The sequence below is a fragment of the Cynara cardunculus genome, assembly GCF_001531365.2.
Source record: "Cynara cardunculus var. scolymus isolate 2C chromosome LG 11, CcrdV1, whole genome shotgun sequence".
Taxonomy (NCBI): domain Eukaryota; kingdom Viridiplantae; phylum Streptophyta; class Magnoliopsida; order Asterales; family Asteraceae; genus Cynara; species Cynara cardunculus.
In genome coordinates this window covers 2,764,509-2,788,914 of record NC_037538.1, presented here as the reverse complement: position 1 = coordinate 2,788,914, position 24,406 = coordinate 2,764,509, and the positions used below count along the sequence as shown (strand labels likewise).

At 31.8% G+C, this 24,406-nt stretch overlaps 2 protein-coding genes across 8 annotated transcripts in view; one reads left to right on the top strand and one right to left on the bottom strand.

The window, feature by feature from the left end:
* Positions 1–5,470, bottom strand: part of LOC112522249 (nuclear transcription factor Y subunit A-9-like) — a 5,857-nt gene extending 387 nt beyond the window's left edge. Inside the window, exons 1-7 of one of the 4 annotated variants that reach the window (XM_025131365.1) lie at positions 3,653–3,730; positions 3,385–3,417; positions 1,883–1,929; positions 1,676–1,794; positions 1,526–1,594; positions 848–1,012; positions 1–253 (exon numbers count right to left, since the gene is read on the bottom strand). The exon at positions 1–253 is cut by the window's left edge and continues 113 nt beyond it. In XM_025131365.1, the coding sequence (XP_024987133.1) occupies positions 1–253; positions 848–1,012; positions 1,526–1,594; positions 1,676–1,794; positions 1,883–1,929; positions 3,385–3,407 (676 nt within the window). In that variant the 5' untranslated portion in view covers positions 3,408–3,417; positions 3,653–3,730. Of the gene's footprint in view, positions 254–847; positions 1,013–1,525; positions 1,595–1,675; positions 1,795–1,882; positions 2,102–3,384; positions 3,418–3,652; positions 3,835–5,367 lie in introns of those variants that run through there. The other 3 variants (XM_025131363.1, XM_025131364.1, XM_025131366.1) reach the window with 3 other exon arrangements.
* Positions 5,471–16,283: 10,813 nt separating this feature from the next.
* Positions 16,284–24,406, top strand: part of LOC112520704 (probable LRR receptor-like serine/threonine-protein kinase At1g56140) — a 29,583-nt gene continuing 21,460 nt past the window's right edge. For 3 of the 4 annotated variants that reach the window (XM_025129183.1, XM_025129182.1, XM_025129181.1), the window contains exons 1-2: positions 16,284–16,469; positions 22,706–22,889. In XM_025129183.1, coding sequence (XP_024984951.1) covers positions 16,331–16,469; positions 22,706–22,889 — 323 coding nt within the window. In that variant the 5' untranslated portion in view covers positions 16,284–16,330. Of the gene's footprint in view, positions 16,470–22,705; positions 22,890–24,406 lie in introns of those variants that run through there. The other variant, XM_025129184.1, reaches the window with a different exon arrangement.

Below are 24,406 nucleotides of genomic sequence, written 5' to 3'. Positions count from 1 at the left end.
CATCTTGGTTGTCATACCTGCCGCCTCCATCGACTGCATACGTGCGACCATTGCAAGAATTCACCACCCCTCCCCTTGTTTCTGAGAAACTCTCACCAGACTGACCTGACTGCATGCGTTTCATGCCCGATGCACCCGACCCTGTTGCTTTCTTGTCCTCACTGGCATTAGTTTCAGTCTTCTTTGCAAAACGACCACCAGAACTCCTTACCCTTCTCATAGCATGCTGATGTCGGGATTCATGAAGATAAGGCTGTACAGTGGCAATAATCAACACATAGGTATACGTTTTCCAAGATCCCAACCCGATCCTATAAGGGAGTGTTTGGTAGGCAAACAAGATTGGACAGGCAAGAGTGATATAAACGAGTAAAACAATTGTGCAAATTTCTAGGGTTTTAATTCGACATGGATATATTAGTAATTTATCAATCTTGTCCCATATACCTCATTCTTTTTCCACCTATCTTGGTGGGTCCCACGCAGCCCTGCCCTGCCCTGCCCACTCTTAATTTGAACCGAACATGGGACCAAGTGTTTGTCATATCCTATCTTGTACTGTCCCACGTACCAAACACACCCTAAAAGACTTGTCATTCTCCCTCTATCCCAAAATAAATATCCACAATGAAAAAGAGACGGTTTTCGAAATGTGTAACCATTACACTTTTTTATTAAATAAATTAGTAGAGGGAGTAATGAATTTCTCCCTCTAACGGTTAAAGACATAGAATTGCAAAGTAGAGATTTACTTTTGAAAGTGGACAATTATTTTGGGACAAATTAAAATAGAAATGTGACCAGTTATTTTGGGACAGAGAGAGTAATAATTGCATCGAGTGCCAACCTTTCTGTCTTTTATAAGCTTCTTTTCAAGCTCTGCTTTGGCACGTGACTGTCTCCGCCGCAATATGGCATGATATTGTTTGGCATTCACATAAACAGGCTCTTGTGCCATTTCAAGAGGCAATGGCATCCTCACTTGGTGCATATCAAGAAACTGTGGATGAACCTGGCAAACACGATCGTCGGTCGGTGAAACCATTTGAAAAAAAAAGTATCGGATATTAGGTCACCGTAATAAAGATGACCCATTGGCTGAACTATATTGCTCTACTGTTTTACATACATCTTAAGTGCATGGACTCCTAGTAACACACTAGCAAGTACCCCCAACACAACAAAGTTAAACCATATATAACACATAGAAGTAAAAACTATGTATCAAGCAAGCAATAAGATCAACTACAAATCCAAAATGACGATATGAGTTCAATGTTCATTAAGATATTTTATACAAACCACAGGGTCATTGGCCCAGTGGTGCTCGAGTTACCCGTAAGACCCAGTCTCCCAGAAGGTCAAGGGTTCAAACTTCAATTAGATGTATGCACATATGCATATTGTACAAATGAAAGGTCGCGAGAGTGTTCCCCAGTTTTTCATTTTTTGGGGGGGTTTTCCTCTGAACCTCCCTCTATAATATTATATATTAAAAAAAGATATTTTATACAACAATTCTTACCAAATGCTGACTATAAGCTGCCATCATCCCACCATAATAGGGATCGTAATAGGGATTTGAAGCACAAGCCTGTAGAAGATAACAAAAAGCTCAGGAACTGGCACCCCGATATCAAGGTAAGACTCTGAAGACGAACTTCGAGAAACTTACAACCGAGTGGCCAACGAGTTCAGGTTGTGGTGCCTGTGCGACGGTTTCTTCATTCCTGGGAAGTATGTTTGGTGCTCCATGCTGAAAATTCTGTTGTCCTTGTCCATAACTATCTGAGACTGAGGGGTGAAATTTATCATCAATATTCAGATATGAATAAACATGATTCAAAGTGAACTCAAATCAATATCCTGATAAAGGACTTACTATAACAAATATAAGGATAAAGAACTGGTGTAGACAATATATCACTCCTGAGCATAAGTACATAAAGGGTAAGTCGTTTAACAAGTCAATTTAAACATAAAAGGACATGCACAGCATGTATTGTTCTGTTCCAAACCCTTGACTCGTTACTACTACTACCATCACCACTGAGTTATGCATCATATGCATAAGTAATCTATTGGAATATATATATATATATATATATATATGTGTGTGTGTGTGTGTAGGTTGGTTTCTAGTAAAAATAGTCGTTATCATGAGAGGGGTAAGAAGGGATCTCCACCCTTGGATCAACCCTAATCGAAGATTAATTGAAAATACCCTCCCAAGCTAATTCACGGGTTATTTGGGACTTAATCTGAGCCATTAGATCAACACTAATTAAAAGTGATCAAGGATCCAAATCCCTTCTTACACTTCTCACCTCAACTCCTATTCTCACACAATCCTTCGTCTATACAGGCTTGGATTGCAGTGAGACTGAGAGTTATAGTGAGAAGGGTAAGAAGGAATCTCCACCCTTGGATTAATCCTAATTGAGGAGTTCCACTAGATCAACCTAATGAGAAGCACCGGATCAATTGCCTTCTAAAGCGCAATTCATGGGTTGGTTTGAGATTAAAAGTGAGCAAGGGTCCAAATCCCTTCTTACACTCCTCACCTTGACTGCTATTCTCATATGATCCCTCGTCTTCCTTTGAATTGGTATAAAAGATGTACATTTTTGCATGAAACAAGATAACCTGAAAAGGCTTCAGAAAGCTGTTTCTGAGGTTCGATAAGAAAAAAGAAATAATGGTCAACACACCACAAACAAAGGTTCATAACTAGTGAGTGCAACATAAAAAAAATTAAACCAAGTCCAGAGAGTATAATGAGTGATGGTGATGAAGGCTGCATTACCAAAGGTAAAAAAATAAATGGATTTGGTAAAGATGACCTCAAACTCCAAATTAAATATATGAGTTCTGATATGCCAAACCATTCCAGAGGCTTTTGGTATCTGGCAAAAATCTTAATGCAGCATCGGTACCATTAATAAAAGTCTGCCACACGTAGCTTCTAAATATAACCATGATATAAAACATGAAGTCATTCAAGCTAGCGGTCAAGAATAGGCCAAGACAAATGAACCAACAACAGAAAAGAAAAGGTTTATAGTTTGCAAAAAGTAATAATGAAGAAAAGTTCATGTTTATGTTCAAGCAACGATAATTAAGATTATGACTTGCGACTTTTGGTCAAACCCAATTTGAATAACAGAACATCAAAGCCATTTCCTTAAACACCATGTGTTAAGCTAGATGAACACTCTTCAACCAAAGAGTTGGCTAAGGTTACCATCATCAGAGAAAGTTAATAGTGCCAACCTATCCTTCCATATAAGGCTTCATGAAATGGATATATCTGCACACTTACACATCCGTATGCCCATGTTGGACCTAGATATGAGGTAAAATAATTTAATTAAGCAGACGTACATGACCCCTCGAAGTCTTGCCATACTGTATTTCCTGAAAATGCATGAAAGAGGTAGAGCAAGTGAAGAACACCCCGTTTCATATTATTACAAATTCAAACACAACATGATTTATGTAATAGAAGTTAACCAGATGGACCACAGTAGGTTAACATAGTACATGAAAGCTAAATTGTAAAGCTGTGTTGCAACCCTAGTTTCGTTAGGCGTTACAGAAACATGAGATGCACTACTGTGAATAATGATTAGCAGAGTAATTTGGAAAGCACCTGAAGGAAAGTATGGCACATCATGTGTTTCTTTGCTAACATCATCTTCTTCCTCACTTAAAACTTCATCAGACTGTGAGTCCCTATCTAATGATTGTTCAGGTGAAGATGAATCAGCTGAATTCGCTTGCATGGCAGTGGAGGACATGGAGTTGATGCAATACTGTGCCAGCACGGTGAACCTGCAGTAGAAGATGTTGGTCAGCTTCCATACTATTTTCCCTTTATCCCATGGTGACATACAAATTCAATGGGATTGATGACAAAAGGAATATAGATAATAAAAAAGATCCCACTTCAAGTTCCTAAATAACCAGAGAAATAACAACCTTCCAATCATCAAATATGGTTTAAAGCAACATTTAACAGATAAAGTGCAGTACAAGTATGCATAGAATCAACTGCTTTCAGAGTTCCAGCTTTTAATTCCGGTCAAAAATTTATGTAGACAGAGTTCCATTCCCAAAGGTCTCCCACTTGATCACTTAAAACTACAATTGTGAGATAAAAATTAACAAACTTCAATTGAAACAGAAGTTCCATCTTGATTTAGCACAGAATTCCATTGGATTTTCTTTTGGTTGTTAATACACCCAAGCATCACGATAGTAGCACAAAAAGAATTCAAGAAAAGCAGTGCACGTATTCAGAAGGTATACACACATTCATCAGCACTAGCATGCATTTTTCTATCCATATAAGGGGACACATAACAAATGTTAGAAGATGCAACCACAAAACCCATAAGTCATTCCACTTCTAATGGAAAATATACCAATTCAATTAGGGTGTGTTTGGTATGTGGACGGGACTGGACAAGCCGAGAGTGAGGTAGGCAATTGATGATAAGACCATCCTCATAATATTCTCATGCATGGAGGTGTCAAGATAAAAGCTTATGATACACACCAAAGTCTCTCCCAGGGAAAAGAACAAATGAATGCTTCAAGAGACTGGGTTTGAGAGTAAGGTAAAAACTTGTTTGAGAAAGTAATCGATAATTAGTTAGCACACCCAAATTCTAATACTCAATACATCAAGCACCCAATTGAGTACAATGACGGTTAATCATTTTTACCACACCATACTTACTCAGATTTCTCAAAATTATTTAAAAAATTAGGACCCCAAGTATGAAAGGGGAACACCTCATGCATCCAATTGCATCTATAACCACATAAATAAACCGTACCACCCCATACTACTTCAAATTTCTCAAAATTATAAAAATTTAGTACCCCAAGTTTGAAAAGGGAACACATCATGCATCCAATTGTATCAATAACCAAAGAAATAAACCGTACTACCCTCATGTTTAGCGGAAATCATTATGAATCCTTGGTCGATGCACAAAGAGGCGTGATTATTCCACCTTTAAGACATACCCAAGTCAAATTACTTAATAAGATGATCAACTGGCCTTTTATCAAATGGGGGCAATGAATACGGGACAGTATTTAAAAACACTAATTATCAGGGTAAAGAAATCCAATCTAGAAACTTCCAAATTACAATCCAAAACAGGAACTAAAACAGCATACATCCAAATCCAATTCCATTAGACAAGTAATCAACAATAACATGCAAACAAAGTATCCCAAAAAGGAATGGATAAAGAATCGAAGAATTCAACATGCATAAACATGGAATAGATATAGAATTAAAATATAGATTTGGGAATAATGAATGAGTAAGTAGGGTGTAGAGTGACTTACCGGCAGAGGAGATCGACAAAAGTGAATTATAAAAAGAAAAAAAAAACCCTAGAATTGGGCAAAGAAATGCGAGAGTTTTGAGGGTGTAAATCTAGAAAAGAACTAGTTATAGAAAGGAAAAATGGTGTGTATTTTATCTGTATCCATGTTGTCTGTTTCCAAAATGGACTTGACTCACTCAACCTCACCATACGTACCCCCACCAATTTTATGCATTGACGCGTGTATCATTGTGACACATCACACCTTTTACTTTATTTAATCCGCCTACTACGTGTAGGTGGTGAGTCACGGTTATTTTTAATTTTGAGTAAATTTCAAAATTTTATAAAAAATATTAAATCGATTTTGATTGGATAAGAGGCAAAAGATCAATAAAAGAACGAAAATGTATTTCGTTTAACGGAATTCTTTAACATCCGTTAAAAAAATGGATCAAGTCTAGACATTTTTACAAACAACGATAGTCATCTTGTAATTTCGAAACTACAGGAACGAACAGTGTTATTTTTGACAGACCACAAGGACCAGATTTGTTGTTTATTCTAGTTTCTATTATGATAATGTTTTCATATCTGATAATATCGTTTGTTAAGTGCTTTTACATACGAAGGGCATTTTGGTCTTGTCGACATTTTTTATCAAGTAAAATAGAATATAAGGTTTTGAAGCTGCAATTCATTAAAAAAGGACTAAATCCTAAACTAACCCCCTCTGTTGGTATTTATGTTTATTGGCAACCTCCACGTTCTTAGTTGTCCCTCTCCACCGCGTATTTTCCTCCCGCTGTTTTTCATGGATGTCTCCAATTTGGGGAGCACGCTTCACATTTGTAGGCCTACACTTAAGCATTCAATCATCAATATCACAAAGACAAACATACGACTGTGGCAGCATCACGAAGGCAGACCTATAAAATAAAGCGACTGTAGTTGTACATTAAAGTATTCAAACAAACAAATCATAAAAATGTCACCATTGTTCAACACCACTACAACGCCATGCTTTTTGTTTTGGTTTCAAAGAGGATAATTTACTTGTGCTTCTGTATTTGTTCCATTTCTGTATCCATCTCTCCTGTAATCGTGAGTCGTGAGAAGGCAGTACAAGAAGAAGATATGGATAGCGAGAAGGAGGAGAGAGAGGATCGTAATCGTATAGGGGCGAGAATGAAAGAGATAGAGGACCACGAAAAATATGTGGATGGACAATGGGATTGGACATTGCACATGAAGATGCACAAGGGGACATTGTGATGGGTGGTGGTTGAGGTGCAACAATTGGAGGATGATAAAGTTGAGGGAGACTTTTTTTTTAAATGTTTTCCACATGATTTATACATCTGTACCGTAATATTTTATTTATAAAAACATGAAAATGATCAAAATATCTTCATGTTACTTGCACACAATGGTACTTAATGATTCGTCCTAGTGTTCCTAAGGTAGTATTTGGTACGCAGACTGGATGAGACTATACAGGATGGGACGAGACGGGACTAACAGGACAGGACAAGACTAATTGTCTGTCCTATGTTTGGTACGACTAGGACATGACAAGTTAGGATAAAATTGTTAAAATGACCATATTACCCCCAAATGGTGTTCAATGTTATTTTATATCATAAAATGATTGTAAATTACAACAAATCAACCAAAAATATATTTAAGTTATTCAATCTATGATATCAATATTTTTTTTAACATTCCAATACCATACGTAAATAACATTTTTTATACCACAATAATTCTAAATACGCACATAATTTAAAAAGTTTAAACACAACAATTGTAAATAACATTTGTCACCCCATCGTCCAAATTTTAACATTTAAAGAATGAAGGTTGGAATCGAGAATGAAGATTGTGGAAAAGAAGAAAGAGGATGCAAATAAATTATGTTTGTATTTTTATATCAAATAATAAGGACAATATTGTAATCTCAAGTTTAGTCACATGTTGTTCTACCTTTTTTAATGTAACAAAAAAACTCAAGAATAATCTCATCCAATCTTATTTTTGACCCATGTTGTCCCATCTCATTTTTGTCTCATGGCACAGTGATCGGTTATATCTCACACCTTTAGACTACTGAAATGAACCACAAAGCAAGTATACAATATGGTCCAATGTCGTCTTTCCAAGTAATAAAGTGGTACAAGTACCGGAATATCGTCCATGGAGATTGTAGCGAAAATTAAATGAGAGTCAAATGAAAGAGATGATTTCAGATGACGATTTTGAAAACTTCAGTTTGATGTTAAGGTGATTTAAAACAGATTACATAATATAAAAAGATAGCAAGGGTGTAAGACTTGTGGTGAGACCCAAACACAAATTCCAGTAGCCAATGCTATAGAAATGCTACAACAAGAAGTGTTTCAAAACTTAGTTCCACCATCTATTTTGAAGGTATTCCTCTCGGACTTCACCATTGCACTATATTATAGCTTTCCACTCATATATCTATGTGGTGTCCGGACCAGGGATAATGACAAGATGGTGTTTTCAAAATATATGGATAAATAAATCTCTTTGTAAAAAATCACTCTCTCGAGTCGATTCCCATATCATTCGAGTTGGCGTGTGTTCTAGATACTTCATCTCTGAATCTATCTCATTTTGACACTTTCGAATAGTGACCAACCCGTCGGGAGTTATGTTTGAAAGACATAAATGACAAGTTTCCTTGTCGGCAACTTTCTCAAGTCTACCTCTTATATCATTCAAGTTGACGTGCATTCAATGGCTTATCTCTAAGTCCATGACACTTTAACACTTTCAAAGTGATCAACCCGTCAAGAAGTGTACTTGGTTTTATAAAAACTCGAATGAAACAATAGAACGTCGTTTATGAAAACACTTAGCTACTTTCTTTTGGTTTGAAAATCTCACCCTTCTGTCTCACACCCAAGCTATATAAACTTAGCTACTCATAATGGAAAGTAAATTACAATTAAAATAAATGACGGAAAGTAAAGACATAAATGTAAATTGCGGAAAATAAATGACGAGAATGTAAATTACGAAAATTAAATAACGGAAAGTAAATGACAATAAGCGTAAAGGAACGTAAAAATAAAGAGCGGAAATTAAAAGACAAGAAATTAAAGATGAAAAGCTAAAAATTAAGAACTTGCATTTCTTCAAAAGTTACTTCAAATCACCTTTGGAGAGGGTTGATTTTTAAAGCTAGATGTTGTTAGAATGTCCAAAAGTGAAACCCAAGCCCTACTTTTATATCCAAATGAGGCACTAAAAGACAAAAGATACAAACCTTAAGGGCTAAGTATCTAAAACAAGTTACAAAGTACAATTAGAGTAACTAAAAAGTACAATAACCTAACAAGAGTCTTAACCACATATTTTAAACAAAAAGCCAACCTCTACAGCTGTCTTCCACAAAGTACAAAAAAGCAGCGGCTTAATCAATAAGTCCTCCAAAAAGCTGCGCATGAATCAGATCGCTGCTGCTCCAATGCTATAGCATCCTGCTGTTTTAACAAAAACTCTCCATTAGCTTCTTTCTTTAGTACCAACAAGTCAACCACAATATTTAGCTCCATAATAACAAAGGTATAAAAAAAACTAATAAAAATGTCTCGATATGGGAATGAAATGAAACTAATTTAACTAATAAAACGTAAAACGAGTGCTTTATATGTTGAATTCTGAACATACATCACACACCAAACATGGGACTATTTATTTTTGTTCCGTCCCATCCCGCCCAGTCTGCATACCAAATGCACGCTAACAGCCAAGGATAAAATTCGTAACGAAATGCAAACAACATGGTTATCGGTTGATGATTGAACTCAAGGGATGAAAATTAGATTTTCTCCAAACCACATGGATGATTTTTGTAATCTACTTATTAATTTTTATGTTGACAAATACGAGCAAAATGTGTAGACTATCAGAACATATTACAGTTTGTTTACTTCATATCCAATGCAACGACAAATTATTGTTTATAATCAGTGTAATAAACGTTCCATTATTCATATTTTGTACCTATTTTATCCAATAAACGAGCTTTTGACATAAGTGATATCATTTGATTTTGATATGACATTTTATGATATATACAAGATAACTATATACATCGTCAACAGTTACAATTTTCTAATTTGTTATCCGTCAAAATATGAAAATTTGATCAAGACTGTTACGCGTAATAAAAATTTAAAACAAACTTCAATGCACTTTGAAAAGGATGATGGTTTTTTTTCGTTCATACTTGTACTAATTATGATCGTAGTTTGATTAATTTAATTGTTTTCAAGTTTATATATTTAAAATGTCTAATTACTAATCAAATACCGCCTTTATATAAATTCACCATCAACGAGCATTATCAGTTACTCTTCCCTTTCGTGTTTTCATCCCAATAAACCACGTTCCTGCTTTGTTAGTATGTAAAATTCATACCTACTTGTTACGAGTTTTGTGCTTGATATGTTAATATTAAATGTGAAATTACATAAATGGTGGACATGTTAGCAAACGTTAATAGTGGTAAAGTCCACCACACAATGATTTAAATTATGTATCTGAAAATGAAATATGTGCTCATTAAGTACCTTATTTTACGTATAATGAATTATAACATTTGATTTGACGCATAGTATTACAAAAAAATATCTGAGGGTTGATTAAGCTTGATTTAGCCAACCAGATTAATTGGTTTTAAATCTAAGTACGTTACTCATATCAGTAAGTCTGGATTGACAATTTATAAACCGAATTAACCTGTTTATTGGTTTTATCTAGACTGATTAAACGGACTTGAAATATATTAGTTTGACCAATTTAAAGGGGTTTGACTAAAATAATATTTTTTCATGAGTTATAAACAAAATGTGTAATTTGATATTTGTTTAGTACTTGTGATTGTGAATTGTGATCGAGATGGGCATGATTTATAAACACGGGGCTAATAATTGACCAACTATTCAATGCTTAAACGAAAGTGATAATAAAAATAAAATAGAGTTGTTCACGGATGGGATGATCCGTTAGACCTTACCAACTTCAGCCTGCTAGAAAAGCTGATTTGGATTATCATTTTCGAAAAAATGGGTGGATCTTGACTGACTTGTTAAAATTAATGAACGGACATGGACAATGAAAAAAAATATTTGGACAGGCTCGTCAATATTTTTATAATAATTAAATTTTACAAATAAAACTGAAAATTCTTAATAAGTATCAATTTCTACTTAATTATGACTCATGATAATAACATTAATTAAAAAAAATTTATTTCAATATATAATTACCTCAATTTGATCAATTCCTTATTATCTCATTTAGTTATTTTATTTATCAATGATTTATATTTAGTGAAACAATTTCTTTCTAAAGTATGTATATTGTTATGTATTTACGTCAAATTTTAAGTTATAAAAATTGTTATGTATTTTGAATTATTTTACATAATTTATGATTTTAAATAAGTTTTGTTTTCATAAAAAAACATAACAAAACTTATAAGCCCGTTAGTCCATGGCAAGTCTGGCCCGTTTATAGGACGAGTATATGTAAATTTTCAAGCTCATAAAAACAAGCTTGATTTTACCTATTAGGCCTGTTGAAAAAAAAAGGTTAAGTCTGACCCAAATCCACAAATAACCAGCTTTAAAATAAAAGTTAAAAAACAAAAGAAAATAAAATCTAGATACTTGTCCTGTTATTATCCAAGAAAATGAAATGAAGCTAATCATTAAAATAATACCAATTTCAATTATTAAATTAATATAATATTAAAAAACATTTGTTTGGATCAAGAAAACCGGTTTTTAATACAAATCAATGTCGTAATAGAACACTGGTTTGAAGATTCCTAAAGAAGTCAGTCAAAAGAAATTTTCCTAAACCAATTAAAACCAATTACTGCTTTCATTCAGTTAACTTGTTTATTGGTTAAACAGTGCATATCATACTTAACTAGGACAAAATAAAATAAACTTATAAACTGTAATCAAAACTAAATGCAAACTATCCATTAATTTCCTCCTCACACATATTAACATTAAAACTCATTTTTTTAATAAATAATTTAATCTAAATTTGACCAAGGTGTATATAGCAATTTCCATATTAAAATGTAAAAAAGAAATTTGGAGGCAGGGATTGTTTTTAACCCACCATATTAAAATACAAAAGACAATTAATAGGATCTTAATATTTTGGGAAATTAATAGAATTAGTCATTTTCAGATTTTGTATTCATCTCTTAGCGATTTTCGGCCATTGTATTCTCTTTTAAAATTTTTAAAATATCACTACATCCACAAGTGTCACCTCCTTAATTTGTAGAGGGGTCAAAAAGTTTTTTTCCCCTGTGAATTATTATTATTATTATATTAAAAATGTTTTTATTTTTTTCAGTGTATGATTGAAGTTGATTTTTTTCAGTGTTCAAGGGACTCGTTATTTTTAATGGTTGGTTGGGAACACTTAGAAGATTAATCCAAAACTTAAAAACGACTCTTTTTAATTAATTTCTCGAATATGTTTTATATAAGTCGTGATCTTAAACATCCAATCCATGAGAGAGACGACGACTTATTCATTTGTTCACTGCACGTTTTTTATGACGTTCACACGATACCAATTTTTTTATTTTAATTCTTTTTTTGGAGGGGGGTGGGTCGGGGTTACTTTTTTTAATTTACAATATAACATATTTTCAGATTATTTTAATGGGATATCAATAATCTTGTTAAAGATTAAATTCGACATTAAATCAGTTCAACGAGAATATCAAAATCTCATACCAAATTCGATGTAATGAATATTAAAAGTTTAAATTTGTGATTTCACATACCATTCCTTTACGCCGTATTCTTATTTAATGTTGTTATATATCTAAGCTTTTTGTAAGATTTGGTGTTATTCAGTGAAGTAAATATACTGTTTACAACAAATTCTACACTGATTTTTATGGATTTGATGTTACCCATTGGAGATGTTTTACACGGTGTAAATGAAAAGGACTTTAAAAGTTAAAGGGCTTACGAACTAATTTTTCATAAGAGCCCTCACAGAGTATCTATGTGGCCGTTTACCTAAACACTTACCCGGTAAGCGCTTAATGGTGAAATTCAATTCTATATCTTACTTATCGGGTAAGATTTTAGTCTATCAAAACGACATCGTATGTAACAGTTTACTCAGTAAACGCTAACCGTGGTAAGAGTCATGACCATTACTTACCGGGTAAGACCCTCGGTTCGTGCCTTCGCTCTTACTAGATAAGATTCTTGGTCCTTACCATATTCATCCGGTAAGGGAATGTGACCTGATAAATGCTTAACCGAATAAGCATTTCGTAAACGGCCCCCAAGTTTCTTATTTTTACTTGTACTTCATTTGGATCCTTCCAAAATCAGTATTTTCTATGTTGTTGGTGCTTTTTTTTTACCATACTGTGCATATGTTGCACCATCAGTTTTGATATTTTGATAAAAATGTGTCTTGTACTGATGAACTATTCAAGTGGTGTGCGTTTTTAAACTTTATGACATTAAATTATAAAATTTCACAACTCGTGTAATTCATAAACTTGAAATATGACATCGAGAAGCACGTTAAAAAGACGAGATCGTAGAAGCTTATGGTTGAAATATAAATTCAAAGTATCATTTCGGGCGTAATATATAATTGGCTTTAAGTAAGAAAGAGTTCGAGACTTAAGCCTTGTTTATTTAAAAAAAAAAACTCTTATCAGCCTCTTATGTCTGATTCATTAAGAGGTATGGTCATTCAAATTGTTTATTTTTCAGATGCACTTATGCTTTATTGTTCTTTTATGTGGCAAGAGGTAAACCACCCTCTAAAACCAACCTCTTCTTTGTCTTTTATTGTTTTCCAAATTTTAGCAATGATGTTTCTCAATTGCTTAATCTTAATCGATCATTTCTCTCAATCGATCCTTACTAAATCGATCCTCATCTCTCTAAATTGATATATTCTAATTATATAATTTAAATGTAAATTTGGTAAAGATGATGAACAAGTATGTGAAAGTACATAAATTTATCTATAAATTCAACAATATAATTTTTTTACTGGTAAAATAGAAAATTTAAATATTTGTTAGTTTACAAAAACAAACAGTCTTACTGATTCAAATTTTAAACTTCAACATCACGTCTTATCAATCATAAACAAGAATTCAATCTTCAGCATCTTTTAAAGAAACAAACGTCACCCTACTATATATTAATATGACTATAATAGACTATATCATTGAAGTCAATCGTCAACTTAAATCAATCATATAAGTCAATGTATTTTGACCAAAATATCAAATGAAAAAAAAAATATATTCTATAATTAAGTATATATATTTTGAGGCTTATGACAAGAATAACCCAATTTTTTTTAAACTTATGTTTTTAACTCTTAAATTTAAAAGTTTATAAAATTAATCATGAGTTATTCATTTAGCAAAGAGTGGTGTTAATAGGGACCTGCATGCAAAAAAAAATATGACATCAATGTGACTCTTCTTCTGACCGATTTGATTATCAGTCAAATTTAATTTTTATTTTAAAATTTTAAATAAACTTCTAAGCAAAAATCTAATATTTTTGGAAAAAAAATTCTAAAAAAATAAATTTCTAAAAGAAAAAAATTAAAAATTAAAATAAAAATTAAATTTAACTAATGGTCAAGTCGGTCAGAAGAAGAGTCACATCGATGTCATAATTTTTTTTGCACATACGTCTCCGTTATTACCACTTTTTGCTAAACGAGTAACTGATGGTTAATTTTATAAAATTTTAAATTTAATGGTTAAAATCGCAATTTTAGAAAAATATTGGGTTATTATTGACTTCTTGTGAGAAACCCTACATTTTGGTGTAATCTTCTTCCATAGTGGTATAATACAATAATGTTATTGGGGTAGATGCACAAATCACTTTCAATAGAAGAAGAAGGATAAACGGATTGGTACAACCGTACAAGTGAAGAAAAAAGCAACAGTGCTATCAATTATCCTATAAAAATGCAAGACATTTCGATTGATGCCATTAGAACGAGGAAAATATAATAATTTCGATGTTAATGAAAATTTTAAAATGTCTTTTGATAAAACACATAAACAAAGATATGTAGTTTAGATGATTATTTATATAAAAGGACAAATTATATGAAAAAGTAACATACTTTAACTTAATTTCTATTTTTGGTAACGTACTTTCAAAACTTCAATTTTTGGTATCTAAGATGTAAAGTTTTAAACATTTAAGTATCCAAGTAACCCTGTTGAAGCAATAGCCGGTTACCATATTAATGAGACGAGTGATATGATATTCAACTCAGTATTATTTACTGAAACATTAGCCGAATATCACATCACTTGCCACATCAACATGACAACCAGTTAATGTTTAAAACTTTATATTTTAAATACCAAAATAGAAGTTTTAAAAATACGTTACTAAAAATAATAATCAAGTTAAATTACATTATTTTTTTATACAATTTATCTTACGTAAAAAGTTGTTAGTTTTTTTAATCAAATAAAATGTTGGTACAGTTTTGTTTTGAAGTGAGCATAGGCGGTGAATGGCCAAATCTTGTTATTTCCTTCTTAAAATGGGCCATATGATTAAAAATGACTGGGTAGCCATTTCAATGCACGTGGGAGCCTCATAAAGGGGTTGATATCCCCACCCTTACCGTCACTTCTCACACCTTTTTCTCACTTTCATCCTCACATACTCATCCCTTACACAATCTCACCCTTTCACATGCACCGATAGAAAGAGGTGAGGTTAGAAAAGGGCTTTTTTATCCTCCACCCCATCTTATTTCTTTTCTCCTAGTTTTTCTACACCCCCCCTATGTGTGACAATAAAATATATTAAAATTTATTTATTTTATTTTTTAATTTTAACCTTTAATATTTTTAGTTTTAACCCTTTAATTTTTTAAATATTTCCTATTATATCCTCTATTTTTTTATCTATACCATAATTACATATATTAATTAACTATATATARTTATTAATTAATTAAATATTAAGGATACATATTTTTTTAATAATTATATAAATTAATTAATTTTATATTATTATTAATTAATAAAGTATTAAAAACATGTATTTTTTAAATTATATATTTGTATATGAATTTTTTCAATATTTATACTTATACTTTATATCTTTATAAATAAAAACGTATTTTGTAAACATATTTTAATATTAGACTTATTTTGAAGGTATTGACAAGACGATTATAATRRTGTAACTTGTTAGAATAAAAACGTATTTTGTTCACATATTTTATTTAATATAAAATTATGTATGTAAATGTGATAAGAATGTAAAATGAAAATGACAAATGGAGAAGTTAGGGATATACTAAAAAATTAAATAAAAAATTATGTATTTTAATGTGATAATGGTGTAAAAATAATTGATAGATCATAAATTAAATAAATAGCTATAAAAGTATAAATCGTAAATATTCAAAATATTTTTTCACAGTGTATATAATATATAATAATATAATTAACTCAAAAACTATTCAATATTGGACTCATTTCGAAGGTATTAACGAGACGATTATAATGGTGTAACTTGTTAAAATAAAAAAATATTTTTTAAAAATATTTTAGTTGATATACGATTATGCATGTTAATTTAATAAAGGTGTAAAATAAAAATTTTAAAAATAAAAGATGTAAAGTAAATTAATTAAATAATTAAAGGGGTATGAAGTGTAATTTAAAATTATAATATTAAATAAATTGATTGAATGTCAGGGGGTTGAATGTGAGAGGGAGGGGGTGAATAAGTAACGGAAGGGGGTGGGGATATCAACCCCTTAGAAAAACCTCTTGTACAGGTAGACAGTAGACACTAGACACCACTTGCACTGCTAGTCCTTTCAATTGAATTTCTCTCTGTATCGCTCTTGACTAACAGAATCGAAGGACGACGATGAGTTTCCGGTCAAGGTTTCCGCCACCGCTGCCGGCGCCTTCTTCAATTTCGATTTCGAACTTCATCTTCTTCGTCCTCTGCATCGTCCTGTTTCAGAAATCCGACGCTCAAACTGCCCGAACTGATCCTTCTGAAGGTACTATCTCTGCTCTGCTATCTCTCTCTGTCTCACACACACACGGCTTATTAGATCGACAACGAGTTTGACCTGATTTAACGCTTGACAATTGAGTATAGTTTCTAATTGTTTGGATCGATCATGAGCTCATGATACTTTATCGTGATTCAGTCGTTCTTATTCGTATAGTATAATCCAAAGAGACATGTCGGTTGATTGCATTCATGATTCACCGTCTGAAACCGTTCAAAAATGTTGGGCGCTTGGCATCTACAATGTGATTTTTGTAGAGGTTTTTCTCATTTTGATAAAATCTCATTTTAAGGGTTTTTTAACATAATTTTTCCTTAAAGAGGCATTTCGTGAGGCCTTCGGTGAAGGACGTAATGTCTTCTTAAAGAATTTTATATTTATCGAACTTCCATGATTTATTAATATTAGAAGGGTACTCGCATATTGCAGCGAGATATTTATTTTCACTTTAATGTTTCGGTTTTATTTTTTGTCTCTGTTGATATAATACGATTTATGTGGTTTTGAGAAAGATAATGTTTTTACGATTTAGTGAATTAATTTATTTTTGACTTAACAATGAAATTTTATAAAGATAAAGATTCTGTTATAACTCAATGATTATCCTAATTATATTTTAGAATTTTTGTATTTAAAATGAGATATTTATTCTGTGTTTGATTATGTTTATCTGCAGTTAGTTATACAAATTCAAACATGAAGCTTTAATAAGTTGTACATACGTACAATTTACTTATAATCTTAAATTTTAAGTAATATGCATTAATACTAAGTACTTCATGCATAATAAATGATTTTTAAAAGTTTTTGTCAAATGCTTTATAATATAGTATAAATAACTAAAGTAATTATATTTAAATATAATTAATATAAGTATATATATTTATTATTTCTTTTTGTAAAACAAATACATAATTCAAGTAATAGTGTTTTTTTTAAGATATAAATATGCATTTGTATGAATTTAATCTATTAAATTTCATAAATAAAAATAAAATAGTACGAAGTAAAAATGGTGGAACTTAAAAAAACAAGAAACTACTAAAAAAAACTTTAGGTTTTTTGTCGTGTAAGCAGGGCTGGTCCTATGGTTCTGGATGTCCTAATCCAAGAAACATATTTTTTAAGAGATTCGGAACCTAGTCGGACTTTCTACTGGTTTATAGAGGGATGCTACCTTTTTTGAGGGAGAGAGTAGATCAAAGGTGAAAGGGAATCTCGAAGTTGGATGTGGACCATAAAATCATTTACATGGTGCCCGGACATGATTTTATGTTTAATGACTATGAGTAGCTAACAACTGAGATATATAACATATCATGACAACCTCTCCATTCACCGTTGACTGATAACACCATTATATTGTTTTACTAACCGTTGTATTTTTTCTTTTTCTTATCCACTCTAGGTTTGTTATGAGTTGGGTCTTTAGAAGTAATCGTAATAGTAGCCCGTTTACTTACCTTTAACAATAGAAGATAAAGTAGTTACAAAGTAACAAAGACATAAAGAATACTTGTGTCGCCCCTTTCTTTTTGAGTTCATCAATTTCTATTGGGGGAAATGTTCACCACAAATAACCAAATATGAATAAACCACTACAACAAAGTGGAAATACTGGTCTAATCAACAAGTATAATACGCCCCGTTAATAATAATCAAACCACAAATGATGTAAAGACAATTTTAAGCATAAAATATTAAGACAAAAATATATACAATTATGGCATGAAATTGAGACATCAAGATTTAACCAAATAAGTGAAATAGGTTTAAGAAAATCACTTAAATAGTCGCATCATCAAAATAACAACAAATAAATATCAAGAAACTAAGAAAGAAAGCATCAAGATTCAAAGAAAATAAACAAATCAGATAACTAGAATGAATAAATAAGAAACTAAGAAAGAAAACACTTTGGTTCAAGCTTGAAAGAAACCAATTGCGGTTTGAGAACCGAAAGTGAGAGCTAAAAATGGAGGTTAGAAGATGAGTCAAGGTTAGAGGCTGAGATATGACTGCTGAGAGCAATGGTGGGCATTGGTAGCACTGAGCATCGTAGCCCGTAGGTGAGGGGCAGAAGACCAGTCGTGAATCATGAAGGCAAAGGTGGGAATAAGAAGCCAAGAGCGGTAACATTTGTAGGAATATAAAATAAAATGATGAACTTACTAATTCATTTAACTATTGGACTATTATGGCCTTTGGACTTTGAAAAACCTAAGATTATGATGCTTTTGGAATTTTATTTTCTTCCAAAATTTTCATTTAGCCGCCTACATGCCCCTCCATGGACCCCGGCTGCCCCATGGCCGATTAGCGCGGTTGTCAGCACCTCGAAAAGTCCAAAAGTAAACGAGACTATAAAATAATATTTTCCTTCCATGTCCTAATCCAATAAATAAATAAAAGAAATAAAAGTTAGGGCGGTTTATCAAAAACTTATCTTGATAATTGCTTACCGGTAAAATTCAACATTATTACTTATATAACGGGTAAAATTTTATTCTACCAAAACAGTACCGTATATAATAATTTACCCGATAAGCTCTTATCGTGGTAAGAGTCGTCGCTTTCACTTACCAGATAAGACTCTTGTTCATTGTCTCGCTTCTACCAAGTAAGATTTTTGGTATTTGTCATATTCATTTGGTAAGTTAATGTGACTTGGTAGACGCTTACCCGAATAAGCGTTTAGTAAACAGCCCCTTAGACTCAATTATGTATTTAGTTCATTTGGTCCGTTGAAAATTTATGTTTGTGTTCTTATAGTTTTAACATTATGATTTTCATTTATATGGTTTATAATTCATCACATTTTTTGTTCTTATAATTCAAAATTTATTGTTTTTTTTTGTTTTTATGATTTACAATTCATTTCTAATTTAGTCCTTCGTGCTTAAAAGTAGTGTTTTGGGCTAACGGACGAAAATAGAAATGAATTGCAAACCGTAAAGATGAAAATCGAAATTTTAAAGACATAATAGATAAAATCCATAATTTTAACAAGCCACAAAGACTAACAAAATAATTTACTCTAAGAATTACTCTACGGGTCTCCAAATAACTATTCATAACAGAGATCATATCTAGTTTTTGATGTACATAATTATTATATTCTTTTAGCTAGCAAAATGAAATCCAACAATACACTTAAAAAACACTAAAAATCATATTTAGTAATATAGTAATGATAATAAAATTATATATATATATATATACATATATATTTAAAAAAAACTTAATATTATAGGGCCAGGTGAAAAATCGTAAAAAATGAAAAATTAATGAACACTCTGATAATTGTTCATCTGGATGGTATATACATATACATGCAAAGTAGTTTGTAAACAATTTTTTCGGTATGTACAAGGACATAACATGAGAATAAGCTTCGATCACTGTATGCATATGTGCACACTTTCAGATGAATGATTACCAAAGTGTTCATTGATTTTTCATTTTTTTAGTTTTTTCTCTTGAAACTCCCTCCATTATTGTACATAGATAATTATAAAAACTTAATATTTTATTAATATTTGATATATAGACACCAACTTTATTGATCTTCAAATACATATGTCATATTTTATCTTTATTTTTTGGTGTTTTAGTGTTGAGTTGGAGATGCAAATACTTTTATTTGTGTTTTTAGTGTTGGATTGGAGATGCCCTTAGTTAATTTACCTCTTTTCACAACTGTTAAATATTTATATATTAATTAAAGATAAATTTAAGAATTTAATTATTTATTTTTGAAATAAAACACTTATCTTGGACAAACAAACTTAAATCAAGATGTGAACACTTATTTTAAGAAAAAATAATAATAAATGACTTGCCAATTTTACCATTAATTTGTACTTTTTTCGTACCAAAAGTAAATATCTATACTTTTACTATATTTTTTTTAAAATATATATTCATTTTTCAAAAGTTAATGTTTATTTACCAATTATAGTTATGAAAGGAACACATTCATTATCTGTTATGTTATTAAAGAAATTTATTATTTCATCTATGATTGTCATTTAATTTTAAAAAATATAATAATTATATTTTTTTTAAAGCTATACCTCTTTCAAGAAGAAATCTGAGGTCTTGATCTCATTTAATCTCAAACCCACCAATGATTCATGCTTGATACGGGAATTTATCTCGTACATTTTGGTGCATCTCATCTCGGTATCTCATCTTAATGTGCATTCAAAGTTGAAAATTTATTCTTACATTTCTTACTGGAACCTAATCTATATGATAAATTAGGCATAAATGCATTCTAATGATTAATTTCCTCCTCATATACATCAACATTTACTTTTTCCTTTTTTAATAAATGATTTGACTTGATTCTTACATTAAAAGAGTTAGAGATGTACACCCGAATGGTCCGAAATCCGAATTTGAGCTCAAACCAAAAAGAAGGTGTTTATGCAAAACCCGAATATTCCGAAATTCGAAAATCTGAAACCTGACTTTTGGGCGATATCTAGGTTCGTGTTAGATTTGATTTTTGGCCACCCGACCTGTCTGAAAACCCGAAATAATATACATATATATTTTAAATATTATATAAATATATTTATTAATCTAATTATCTTTTAGAAATCGTAAATTTTAGTTGGTCGAAATGCTTTCTAATTTATAAAATTATTATCGATTTCATCAATCTCTCAATTGATTAAATTCATTCTCAAAGTCGATTGAATTTACTTTTTGCATTGTAATAATACCCCAATCTGACCGCCATCAACCCAAAACTCGAAACAATCAGATATCCGAAACTTAAAATTCGGGTATTGATTTCTATATCCGAAATTTGATCGGGTTTTTGATTTATTCATCTAAACCAGTCAGATGCACATATAGCATTATCCGTGGAATTACAACATAGGATTTTAAAAATTCTAAAAACTAATTGGAAAAAGGACATTCTAACAACTTTTAACATTTTGTTCATTTTATAATTGTAAACAAATATTTGATAATTGATTTTATACTTGTACAACTGTTCATGGAACATGTATTTGTCCGTACCAATTTTTTATTACTAAATGTTTTGAATTTTTATCATTATATTGTACATCATTTAAAATTACAAGCATGTTTAATATATGCATTTTATAATAATTACAATTATTTACAAAAACCAAAAAATGAGTTATTTCTGTTAATGAGCTAGTTTAATTAATTAATATATGTAATAGATATTTAAGAAAACATTTATTAGAATCATACAAAAATCAATATGAATATTTAAATTTTAAATTAGATTATAAAAACAACTTAAAAATAAAACACAACCCCTAACCATATCAATGTTGAGTTTTGGTGGGAATGAAAGTTATGATGAGAAAAGTAAGAAAAGATTTCCACCATTTGATCAATTCTAATTAGATATCAATACTGATGCATTGCATTGAGATGAACCAAATCAATCCCCATGATAAGATTCAATTCATAGGTGATGGTGATATTAAGAGTGATCAAAGGTGGAGATTCATTTCTCAATATACCTTTCATTCTGACACGATCATTCGTCATGTCACCAAACGGGGTGTGTTCTTAATGTTCATTTACATAAGGTGTAATTATCAATTCGATTGGACAAACAACTTAAATAAGATGTTCTTTTGGTTATATGTTTATGTTTATGGGGTCTTCTTTTGAAAAATGTCATAAGAACTTTGCAAACCGATTTATCATCAAATATTTTATATGATTTTTTTTCATCGATGATTAGAATCCAATTAAGTGATTAACTTATTTCACACGTTGTCTTTACGAAACAAAAAACACTAGGCTGTTTGGTAATTGCTGAATGATTTGATGCAGAATGATTAAGTGGTCAGAATGGTTAAATATTATTATTTGATAATTGTTTGTAATGAAATTAGGATGCTTAATGGTCAAAGAAGACTAATAATACAAAATTATTTAGAGCGTTTTAGAACTATTAAGAGACAGATTTTTTTTTTGTCAAACAAGAAACGATTCAAAGACCGGTTCTTAATTAAATAACCCCAACTTTTTTTCCCCCACAAATATTGTCAAACTAATATATATGTTAATAGAATTTCTGGTAAAATCAATGTTGCAAATGTTTTGGTAAAACGGATATCAGAATCACGATCTGCCACTCTACGCATACCATTTGCATCTTGTATCTTCGAACGCTGCAGCATTCATTGAGGCCATCCTTCTCTCTTTTCATTGAACAGTGAGAGCCTTGAATTCGATATTTCAACGATGGGACGTTCGAATTCCCAGGAACCTGTGGAATATAAGCGGAGAACCATGCAGTGGAACAGCGCTCGGACCAGATTACGACAAGGAGTACAACAATCCAGCCATCGAATGCGACTGTACCTTCGACGGCAACACCACTTGCCATATTACCAAACTGTAAGTCTTCCGTTTTCTTGAATCAACTACTCTAGTTGAACTTGTTTTCGGAACAACTAACATAAATATGCATGGATGATTGAATCCCTCTTCCAAAGCGTGGAGATGGATTGGGAAGTCATCAAACAAACAGGTTAATTGGTTCTTTTTCCACATGGAACCATTAGGTTTGAAATTAATTCAGCATTGGGAATTACCTATAGAGGTGTTCTATGAAATTGATATGGTTTACTTATTGATGATACTTGTAGTTACTAGTGGTCTAGTGTCATGTTGTATCTACAAACGTATGTCTTCGGTTATCAGCAAGAAATACAAATTTATATCTACTGTTGGACTTTTTTGATCATCTAGTAGAAAAGCAAAGCAAATTCGACATCTGTATGTGGTTTAACTTGTTTTTGTGAAGAAGCGGTGACTGCTTTTAAATCTCATCACAAATTCTTTATATATATAAAATATTGGTGAATTTTAAAATGATCAATATCAAACTAAGGGGGTGTTTGGATGTGCCTTTGAATCAATGTGGTTATTGTGATTTTTAAGAATATAGTCCAGGATAGTTTGTAGTCAGGCATTTATCTTCAAACATCATATTCATAAAGCAACTACTTACTTGCGTTTCCTATTGACGCTAAAAAATCAGAATAAGAACCATTTTGTTGGTGATTTTAGTGAAAACATCGGTTCATTTTATGTAAGTGGATTCACAAGAGAATTATGGGTAAGCTATAACACGGCTAGGAGGAGTGGAGTGAACACTCATGTAAGCTAATTAGAACTTGAGATCGCTGGATGGCACCATATGGCGGGGGTCAAGGCCTCAAGGGGGCCGCACTCTCTTGTGGAGTCCAAGGAGTTGTCTCTGAGTTCCATTAAGAGAAGAGCTTGGGAATAATGAACTTCTGAATGTTCTAAGTGAAATTCAGAAGCCTCTGAGTCCCTTTTAGAAGCCTCCAAGTCTTATTCAGAAGCTTCTGACTCTATGAAGCTTCGGACTCTATAGAGCTTCTGAAGCTCTGAAGCCTTCTGATCCATGTAAGTAGGTTGTAACCGTTGTGCAGTTAAACATCCACTAATGATCCACTGATGACTCCAACAATCATTTCCATTTAATGGGGAGTTATTCTCTCATTTAATGTAGGAGTGGTTTCGATCCTGACAACGCTGCGAAAATCATGACCGGAAAATTGAGATTATCCTTGAGTAAGTTTCGTGATACCCAGACAGATTTGGGTTGAAAAATAATTTAAGGACGGCAAGCTCTACACGGTCTCAGTTTTTATCCGAGCTAGTAAACCTATTGTTTCTCTGTAGCTTTTGAGTTTCCTCCAACACAGTTTTCCCTAACACTACAAAATTGATTACCGCTGCTTCAGTTTTACAGCACAAACACCCCTTAAAAGACGTTGCCATATTGGACTCTTAAAATTCAATATTGATTATCTTTTTCTGGGAGGGAGTAGCTGAATACAAGATGAGGGAATGTGACACTGGAATAAGTAACCTAGACAGTA